This window comes from Erithacus rubecula, assembly GCF_903797595.1.
Source record: "Erithacus rubecula genome assembly, contig: scaffold_225_arrow_ctg1, whole genome shotgun sequence".
Taxonomy (NCBI): domain Eukaryota; kingdom Metazoa; phylum Chordata; class Aves; order Passeriformes; family Muscicapidae; genus Erithacus; species Erithacus rubecula.
In genome coordinates this window covers 146,907-157,736 of record NW_027636094.1, presented here as the reverse complement: position 1 = coordinate 157,736, position 10,830 = coordinate 146,907, and the positions used below count along the sequence as shown (strand labels likewise).

At 49.2% G+C, this 10,830-nt stretch overlaps 1 protein-coding gene across 1 annotated transcript; it reads right to left on the bottom strand.

The window, feature by feature from the left end:
- Positions 1-1,941: 1,941 nt before the first annotated feature.
- LOC306815777 (olfactory receptor 14I1-like) lies at positions 1,942-2,874 on the bottom strand (the record flags this gene model as incomplete). Its single annotated transcript, XM_079332327.1, has 2 exons — positions 1,942-2,220; positions 2,581-2,874. 2 exons carry the CDS (start codon positions 2,872-2,874, stop codon positions 1,942-1,944), a joined length of 573 nt encoding a protein of 190 aa, XP_079188453.1.
- Positions 2,875-10,830: the final 7,956 nt, after the last annotated feature.

The window sequence follows — 10,830 nt, the reverse complement described above, 5'->3', positions numbered from 1 at the left end:
AAGGCCAGTGGGTCCTGGCCCAGATCAGGAATGGTGTGGCCAGCAGGAGCAGTGCAGTGATTCTTCCCATGTACTCAGCACTGGTTGGGCAGCACCTCGAGTGCTGTGTGCAGCTCTTGGCCCCCCAATTTAGGAAGGACATGGAGGGGCTGGAGCATGTCCAGAGAGGGGCAACAAGGCTTGTGAGGGGTCTGGAGCACAAGTCCTGTGAGGAGTGTCTGAGGGAACTGGGGATGTTTATTTTGGGGAAGAGGAGGCTCAGGAAGACAAGGTAAAGTCAGGGCAGAGGTTGGACTTGATGATCTCCGAGGTCTTTTCAGACTTGGCTGATTCTTATTCTCTGAAACCATCCTTGGAGCAGTTGCAGGATGAGCCCTGGGCCTCCTCTTCAGAAGGTCCAGCAGCCCAGGTCCCTCAGTTTCTCCACACAGCCCCAAAGCCCATCCTGTCAGTCCTGCAGAGCCTCTCTAGCCCCTCCTCACTGCCGAGAACAGGGAGCCCCACACCCAGACAACGCAGGCCAGATGTGCTCCCCTGGCCTGTGGTGCCTCTGGCAAAGGAGCAGCACGAGGCACTGCAGGAGCCTGCAGACAATTCCTGAAGGACTTGTAGGATGATCCTGCTCCCCAAGGGATGTTCCCATGGTGACAACTCAAAAGCTGAAATGGGGAGTTGGGCCAGAGAGGAAAGGGCAAACAGGCATGAATTGTTTGCAGGGGAGGGGACAGGGATGGAAAAGAAGAAAAAAATTTTACCCGGATAGAGGAAAGAAAGCAAAGAAGAAACACAGGAAGTGCTTAGGGTAATTTGGTGGTGGCTGCCAAGCATCCCTAGCTATGAGCAGCAACATCTGCAGCGAGACAGGAAACTCACAGCTCATGGAACAAACTTTCTGTCTCACTTCAGAGGCCATGACAAACCCAAATGGTTTCTCTCCTGTCCCCCAGCACTTGCTGGTCCCAGGGGCTGATGGCATTTGTGCCCACTCAGCTCCATCTCCCCAAAGCAGCACCATGGGGGTGCTGACGCCTGCTCTGTGCAGTGCAAACAGGGGCTCCTGAGCCAGTGCTGCCGTGTCTGTGCCTGCAAGGATGCGGCACCTGTGTGAGCTGGGGAGAGGCCAGGGCTGCAGAGGGGGGATGTTGTTGGCAGGTGCATGAGGACGCTCTGGGACGCTGCTCTGTGCTCTCCAGCACAGTGGGGATGGATCAGCCCCTGCTCTGCTGCTCCTTGCCAGGCTCTCCCCCTTGCAGGGCCCTTGCAGAGCACCAGCCATGCTGTTTGCCCCCAGCCTGCCCACGGCCAGCCTGGGGCTGCTCACGGCGGTTTTCTCTGCTCAGCATTGGCCTGGCCAAGTGTTGTGGAGAGAGCCTGGCCAAGGAGCCTGGAGCCCCCAGGCCCTTCCCTGAGGTGTCAGTGCTGCCCCAGCAGTGCCCATGGACTGTCCCTGCTGCAGCCCCACACTGCCACCCCCAGGGATGTGCCCAGCCCCGAGAGCACTCAGGCCATGCAGCAACATGAGGGGCAGGAGGGCAGCGGGGCAGTGGCACGGGAGCAGCACTGCCAATACCAAGTGCTGCTGCTGCTGGGCACAGCTGCTGTGCCAGCACTGATCTGCCCCAGCATTGCACACAGACATTGCTGCTGCAGCTCCAGAGATGGGAACAAAAAGGGCATCTCTGGAGAAAACTTTGCTGGGACATCCTTTAGTTCATTCAAAGCCCTCAGGAGCAACAGCTCATCATTGACAAAGGTTGTGCCAGCAATGAAGGTGGAGAGAATCCAAATGCGCTCAAATGGCATTAAGAACAGCATTTCTTTGTGGACAAGCTTCAAAAATGAAAACACAGAGGACAAAGACCAAAACAAACACAACCAAACCAAATAGAACAATCAAGATGACTTTTATTACTAATTATTTGCCGGAAACTGCCCAGCAGTTTACTGTTTCCGAAATTGTCCAGTGATCAGTCTCCACATTGCAGTCTTCAGCTCCTGGTTCCTCAGGCTGTAGATGAGGGGGTTCAGCACTGGAGGCACCACTGAGTACAGAACTGACAGTGTCAGATCCAGAGATGGGGAGGAGATGGAGGGAGGCTTCAGGTAGGCAAATGTGCCAGTGCTGAGGAACAGGGAGAGCACGGCCAGGTGAGGGAGGCAGGTGGAAAAGGCTTTGTGCCGTCCCTGCTCAGAGGGGATCCTGAGCACAGCCCTGAAGATCTGCACATAGGAGAAAACAATGAACACAAAACAGCCAAAACCTAAATCAAAACCAACAGCAAGGAGCCCAAGTTCTCTTAGGCTGGAGTGTGAGCAGGAGAGCTTGAGAATCTGAGGCACTTCACAGAAGAACTGGCCCAGCACATTGCCATGGCACAGGGGCAGGGAAAATGTATTGGTCGTGTGCAGCAGAGCATTGAGAAATGCACTGGCCCAGGCAGCTGCTGCCATGTGGGCACAAGCTCTGCTGCCCAGGAGGGTCCCATAGTGCAGGGGTTTGCAGATGGACACGTAGCGGTCATAGCACATGATGGTCAGGAGAAAATACACTGTTCCAATGAAGAACAGAAAGGAAAAGACCTGTGCAGCACATCCAGCATAGGAGATGTTCCTGGTGTCCCAGAGGGAATTGTGCATGGCTTTGGGCACAGTGGTGCAGATGGAGCCCAGGTCAGTGAGGGCCAGGTTGAGCAGGAAGAAGAACATGGGGGTGTGCAGGTGGTGGCCACAGGCTACGGCGCTGATGATGAGGCCGTTGGCCAGGAGGGCAGCCAGGGAGATGCCCAGGAAGAGGCAGAAGTGCAGGAGCTGCAGCTGCCGTGTGTTTGCTAATGGCAGCAGGAGGAAGTGTCTGATGGAGCTGCTGTTGGACATGTGCTGTGTCTTGCCATAATGATCTGTAAGAAAAGCAATCATGGAATAGTTTGGTTTGGAGAGGACTTTAAATATCCCAGCCCAGCTTGGGGGCCCTTTCCCCCCACTGCCAGCCCAGGGCTCTGCTGCCTGGAGCTGTCCCTGCCAGCAGCTGCTTCCCTGTGCCCAGGGCTGGACCCTGCCACTGATGCAAGAGCCCAGCCCAGTCCTGGGGTCTCAGCTCTGCCCTGCAGACACCTCCCAGCATAGGGCACTGCCCAGGGCCAGCTCTGTCCTTGCAGGCCTAGTTGGCAACATCACACCAGCCCTGAAGTTGCTGGAAAAGACACACTGATGCTGCCTATAAGGGACCCTGTGATGATATCTGTCACTGACTACTTTACTGAGATTTGAGAGAATTTTTAAAATTTTTTCTCATTCTTAACCGAGAGATGAATATCAGTGTGCAATTTCCCATTCAGGCAACGCAAGAGCAGTAGATTAAATAGCAGGATTTTCCCTTTTATGCATCCCCTGATTTGCTGTGCTTCCTGTATAATCTACTTAAAAATGTTCTGCAGTAAATGTCATGCTGGGAGCAGTCTTGAACAATGCAGCATCCTCACCACACAAGGAGAAAACTTCCAAGCCATACGAGCTCTTTCCTTCTACCCAGTCCTTGTCCCCCAGTGCTGTGAGCAGCTCCCAGGGCTGGCTGAGAGCTGTCCCTGGCAGGCAGCAGAGTCCCTGCCCCAGCACAGCACTCTGGGCTGAAGGACCCTGCTCTGCAGGACAGCCCTGGGCACCCCTGGTTGCTCTACACAAGAGAGAATCAGAGAATGTACTCACAGAGTCTGTAGGCATTGGGATGTTCCAGCTTTAGGAGATCACTCCAGGAGCTGCAGCTGCCTTGTGTGCAGCCAGAGGCTTTCTGTGTCAAGGCTGGGAGTGATTCTGCTCCAGACATTTCTGAGCATCTTCCAGAAACGGCTGATTGAAGATCTCTGTGCCTCTGTGATGTGCCCAGGGTGGCTGCATGCAGAGCCCCAGCCCTGCTGGGCTCTGAGAAGAGTTGCTCAGCAAGAGAAATGTGGTTTTGAAGTTCTTCTTGTTTGCTCAGGTGACCCTCTGCACCAGGAGCCTGGCCCAGCTCAGTAGTACAGACACAGCACAAGGACTTTAATGACCCTCTTGGGGGGTTCTGCTGAGGCCCTGAACATCAATCCCTGTGAGGGAGGTGTAGAAAACTCTCAAGAATTCCAAGTCAGATTAAAACTCCAAAGTTGCTTGAAGTTTTAATGGGTCCTACTGAGGAACAGAAGTGCGAAAGTGTCCCCATGTTCTAGTCAGAGGAGGAAATTGTAGGCAGAGATGACAGGTGGGCACAAAGAGAAGCCAAGTCTTGGTGCTCTGGGGCACAGCAGGGTCTGTGCCACCAAGAGCTCTGAGGAGACACCTTGTCCTGAGCCACTGGGGCCTCCTGGCACAGCCCCAGCAAGGCTGGGCACTGTCACCCCTTGTCCTGCCCTCAGCATCCCCCCACATCCCAGTGGCCTCAGGGATCTGCTGGGACCAGTCCCTGGGGAGCCTTGCTCAGGAATGGCCCTGGGGGCTCCTTCATGCTCCCAGGGACTGCAGATTTTTTAAAGGACTTTGGATTTTGCTTTTTCCTTGGAGTCTCTGAGAGCTTTGTGCAATCATGGCCTCCAGTTATCTGCTTTAATTAATCCCTTGAGAGCTTTGGTCAGTATCAACACTCAATGGGGCTCATTACTGCTTCAAGGCACTCAGGGTTAATTTAAGTTCTACTTTTTGACTCTGAGTCTCTGAGAGGTTTGAGCAGCAATGGTCTCCAATTATCTGCTTAATTAGTCCCTTGAGAGCCTTTGTCAGTAATAATACTCAGTGGGGCTCAGTAATGTTTCAGGGTACTCAGTATTTTTTAGGTACTTGGTGTTCCCCATTTGACACCAACTCTTTAAGTAGTTTATGCAATCATGGCCACAATTATCTGCTTTAAGGAGTCTCTTGAGTGCTTTGTATTGACACTCACTGGGGCTCATTAATACTTTGAGATACTCAAGGTTTTAAAGGTACTTCGGATATTCCTTTCCTCTCTGAGTCTCTGAGAGGTTTTTGGGCAATCCTGGACTCCAATTCTCTCCTCCAAGTAGTTCATGAGGAGCCTGTGATGGGGATGGACATCAGTGGGTCCCATTAATGCTATGACACACTTTGAGTTCTTCTTCTGACTTTGATTCCTGGAAAGGTTTGTGCAATCTCCTCTCAGGCCCTGAGGTTCAAGGACTCAGCACCAAATGCTCCTTGGGGCTCATTGGGATCAAGCAAGTCCTGACAAACCATGGCTCTGCCTTGATTTGCCTCTGGTCTGGTGCAGTTCTTTATGAAGGTTTCCTAATAGAGTTAAGGAGAAATATTTCAAAGAGCTTCTAAGAAATGCACATTCCTGTTTTAATGGATGCCTTTTATTCCTGCTGAATTTAGAACAGAGATGATTGCAGCATTCTGTGATTGATGTTCATCCAGGGTCTCTCCTCAGGAGGTCTGGTCAGATCAGAGAAGCTGTGCCTTGAGATCTGATCCAGTTTGGACAACCTTCCTGCACATTCCCCAACCTCCTCCTGTTTGTCCTCACTCACCTGGGGCCTACTTTGTTTGGAGAACATGCTGCACACAGCCAAAAATAAGTTTTCCTCCTTTTTTTCCTCTCTTTTTTAAGCAATCTAAAACTCTTGAATTTCCTCATTCAAAAAAGACTCCTTCAAATAGTGTGGCAGCCAAAGCTGGAGGAGGTTCCCCTTTCCCAAGGCAGAACCATGAAAGGAATTTTTTAGACCTTTGGGCTCCTTGATTCCACAAGGCCTTTTTTTGTCACCATGGACTCTTGGTTCTGTGAGGCTCTGTAGTGTCACAATGGATATTTGCTTCCATGGGGTTGCACAGTGTCACAATGCTCTTTTTGATTCCATGAGGTTCTATGCTGTCACAATGGAGATTTGTCTCCATGGGGCCCCACAGTGTCACAATGATATTTTTGCTTCCATGAGACCCTGATCTGTCACATTGACTTTTGGTTCCTTGAGATTCTGTACTCTCAACAATGGCCTTAGTGTCACAACAAACCCTTGGTTCCATGAGATTCTTGAGTGTCATAATGGAATCCTTGGTTCCATGTGACCCCACAGTGTCACCATGGTCTCCTTGGTTCTATTCAGTGGCCATTCAGTGTCACAATGGCCCATAGGTTTCATGAGGCCCCACAATGTCACAGTGGACCTTTGGTTCCATGAGTTCCCCCCAATGTCACAAGAGTCTTCTTGGATTCACAGTGTCAAAATGGTTCCTTGGCTTCACACAGCCCCACTGTGTCACAATGAGATCTTGGTTCCATTAAACCCTACAGTGTCACAGGGATTTCCTTGGTTCCGTGAGGTTCTGTAGTGTCACAATGGACGTTTGGTTCCAGGTTACCCACAGGGTCACAGTGGTCTCCTTTTTCCTGTGGCACCCAGCAGAATACCCCACTGTCAGGGCCGAATGCCTGGGAAGGAAGAGGAGAAGCAAACATTTGGAGTCATGGTTTTTGTCTTCCCAGGTCACAGTGATGTGGGGTGGGGCCCTGCTGTCCTGGAGATAGCTGAACACAGGCCTGCCCATGGAAGGGGGAAGAGACAACAACCTCTGTCCATGGAATTGCAACAGCAGAGAGGTCAGGCTTGAGAGGAATGTTGCATTTGTCTTTACAAACAAGCTGTAGATCTGTTGGTAGATAGAGTTAGCACTAAGAGATAAAAGAAACAATGAGAGGCATTCCACTGATTAATGAATGGGAAAAGAGATTTGCCTTTACAAAAAACCTGTAGGTTTGCTGGTAAATGAAATTGGATATCAGAAGATGAAAGAAGCAATGGTGGGGGAGGGAGGGGGGATGGAAACTATGAATTCTGTAAGAATTAAAAATTAAAAGGGAGGGTTATACATTAGAGAGGAATCTCAGGCGTTAGGTGTTCTGGAAAGTCTGGGTTTCTCAAGTACCTCAACCATTGGGGAAAGAGAGAGGAAAATGCAGCCAGGAAAATAGGATAAAAAGGATGCTGCATCCACCAAAAAATTGAGAGATCCCAGGGGAATGCCCCATGGCCTCTCCCTTTATTCGAATAAAGCATAAAGGACTCCTCTGTCTCCTTTTTGGACATAAACCTCTGGTGTTTGTGGATTCATTTTCCTTACAGGCTGAAGGCTGGGCTAAAAAGACTGTCACCAGCACAGGAAACATCGATCTGAGAGGAAAGATGTGTGCTAATGTCTTTACAAATCATTTGATGGGTGAAGGGATGGGCGTTAAGGCCTTTGAAATGTGTTGTAATGTTTCTACTGACTTTGGGCTGCAGGTTTGTTACCAGGCCCAGACAGCTTGGCTCCTGAAACAGACAAGGGTCTGCACAAACCTGAACTTCTTAATTTGGGGGGAAATTCCAGGTTCAAGGGGGAATATGGGGTACACGGGTTGGGAAGACCATACCTTCCTAGTACCTTGGGCAGTGGGTAAAGGAAGAGGGCAACGTGTGGCTGGGAGTTTAGGATAAAGGGAGGCTGCACCCTCTGAAAGCTCAAGAGAGAAAGCATAGTGGGCTTGTACCCAGGTGAACTCTCTCCCTTTATTCAAATAAAGTTGAAGGTGTGCTCTGTCTCCTTTTTGGACATAAACCTGTGATGCTTATGGATTTTCCTGACAGTGACAACATGGAATCTCATGGAACCAAGTGTCCACAGTTTCACGGCGCAGCCTCATGGAGCGTTGGAGACCATTACGTCACAATGGGAACACATGGAACAATGGCTCCATAGCAACACTGCAGGGCCTCATGGAATGCAAGAGATCCTTGGAAATGGATGGAATGGAAATTCATGGAACCAAGTGCTCACTGTTTTACAGCAAGGCCTCATGGAATGATGGAGACCATTTTGTTGCAATGGAAACGCATGGCACAAAGGCTCCACTGTGACCCAGAAGGGCCTCATGGAATCCAAGCGACCATTGTGATGCGTTGGAAACCCATGTAACCAAGGCTCTGTTGGGACAAACCTGGGCCTGATGGAACCAAGGAGACCACTGTGATGAAATGGAATCCCAAGAAACCTTGGGTCAATTGTCAACACATCAGGCTCTCATAAAACTAAGGAGAATATTGTGACGCAATGGATTCTCATGGAACCAAGGCCCCATTGTGACAGCGCAGCCTGATGGAAACCCGGTGCCACTGGGACATGTCCAGCCTTCGAGGAAGCAAGTGTCTACTGTGATACAGCACAGCCCCGTGAATCACAGGAGAGCACAGTGACACCATGTAATCTTGGGAAGCAAAATGTTAATTGTAAACAGAGCAGGGACTCATGAAAGCCAGGAAATCATTGTGATGCTGCACTTTGTCACAATGGGGCCCTGCTGTGTGAGTATCCATTTCCCCACAATCTGCAGGGTCCCATGAGACCCCAATGTGTCTCAATGTCCCCTTGCTTCCACAAGCCATGGCACGGTCCCAATTGCCCCTGGGTTCCATGAGGCCATGCTATTTTCAGAATTGACTCTTGCTTCCATGAGATTTCATTGCATCACAATGGTCCCCATGTTTCCATGAGGCTGTGCTGTGTCTCAAAGGACACTGGATTCCACAAGAGCTGTCAGTGTCCCAATGGCAAAAGGGTTCCAGGAGGCTGTGCCATGTCACAATTGACTGTTGCTTCCATGAGATTCCATTGTGACACAGAGCTCTCCCACACCCCATGAGGCCTTGATCTGCCATAATGGTGTCTTGTTTCTACTATACCTGTCCAAATTTTCCTGGCTCTTGTGGTCCATCTGGCACTTCTCTGTCAGAATTGACCTTTCAATCCATTGCATTACAACACTCCCTATGTTTCCATGACCTGCACTGTGTCTCAATGGACACTGGATTCCACAAGAGCTGGCAGTGTCCCAGTGGCTCTTGTCTCCTATTCAGCTCCACTTTGTCAAAATAAAGCCTTGGTTTCTAGAGATTTCACTGTGTCACAATGTTCTCCTTAGTTTCCTGAGAACCTGATGTGATGACAATTGACCCTGGGTTCCTCGAGATTTGATTGCATCACAGTGGTCTCCTTGGTTTTATAAAGCCCAGGTTTGTCACAACAGTTTCAGGATATTCCATTACAACATAATGGTCTCCAACACTCTATAAGGCTGCACCGTGAAACAGTGGACATTTGGTTCCATGGGATTCCATTGGGTAACAAGGTTCTCATGTGTTCCATTAGGCCTGGCTCTGTCACAGCGGACACTTGCTTACACCAGCCCTGGAAATGTCCCATTGGCACCTGGGTTCCATCAAGCCCTTCTGTCTTGAAAATTTACCTGTTCTTCCAGTACATTCCATTGCCTCACAATGGTCTCCTTGGTCCCATGAGGTCCCTCTGTGTCACAATGCAGCCTTGGGTTCTCGACATTCCATTGTCTCACAATGGTCTCCTGTGTTCCTTAGGCCTAGTGTGTCACAATGGACACTTGGTTCCATGAGCAGCGGCAATGTCTCAGTGGCACCTGTGTTCCATGACACCCTGCCGTGTTACACCTGACAGTTTGTTCCATGAGATTCCATGGAGTCACAATGGTCACTTGGTTCAATTGGGCCCAGCTGTGTCTCATGGCCCCTTGCTTCCATGAGCCACGGTATGGTCCTACTTGCATCTGGGTTCCATGAGGCCACAATTGACACTTCATTCCGTGATATTTCATTGCATGACAATTGTCCCCATGTTTTCATGAGGCTGTGCTGTGTCACATGGACACTGGGTTCCACATGCCCTGGTGATCTACCAAAATAAGAGTATTGGTCTAATACCAATACTCAACTGTGATGGACAAAACACTCTTAAACAATTTAAAGTTAGAAAGTGTATGTTTAGTCAGCGCTGGGCAGCAGAGTGAGGTAATCCTCTAATACGCACTGCAAAATCACAGGTGATCAGAGAGTCTATTTATTGACAAAGGACTTAAACAAATGCATATTCATAATAACAGCCCCTTCCATCCCCACTTTCTATGGTAATTAGCTTGAATAGCTATTAAGCATGAATGATTGACTTCTAAATTAAGTCTGGGGTCATTCTTTGTGGGGAGGGGTCTTAAAAGGAGGAAGTAAAGTGAGTCTTCCTTGCCCTGAACTCTCAACCTTTTCTGTCAATGACAGTACAAATGATTTCTGGGGATAGTCCAATTCTTTAAAGAATGGGTTTCTGGTTGCATTGTTTCTGTTTCTTTGGGTCTGCTTACTAGTTTCATCTTTTCCCATTGTAAGCACAGCTGAGAGAACATAAGATGACAATCATTATTTAAGATTCAGATAACTACCTCAAGCTAGGTTTTCTTTCTAACTTCTAACTTTTATTTTATTTCAGCAAGGTCTATCTATCAATTTACTTTTTAATTAATTCTAGTAAATAACTAACTTTTAACTAAAATCCTAATATTTCAAATATTAGTGTTTCATTCCCCGCTTCTTCTTTGAAATGAGTACTTTATTTTACTCAATATGGGGATTTCTCTCCATCTATCTAAGACACATGGCAGCGATCTCTTAAGACCAAGTCATATGCCTTTGACAGTGATGCTAAGTCTGCCACTTGTAGTATCTTCCTGTTGGGGGTTGAATGTTTTTCTATTACTGTGTCAATTTAAAGAATTTTTCCCATTATCATGCTAACGGAGCTTGCCAGGTTGCACCCAGGATCTTTGACGACTCTAGACAAAAGGGGTAGGTGGGAGGAGCCAAGAGGAGGAACACCCCCCCCCCCTCCCCATCTCCAGCCACGCAGCCAAACACAGGAGAACCAAACAATCTGCGATCACCTGCCCTGCATCTTCCCTGCTACAGCCTCCTACCTCTGAGGACACAGGTGACCACCTGTCACGGTGTGACT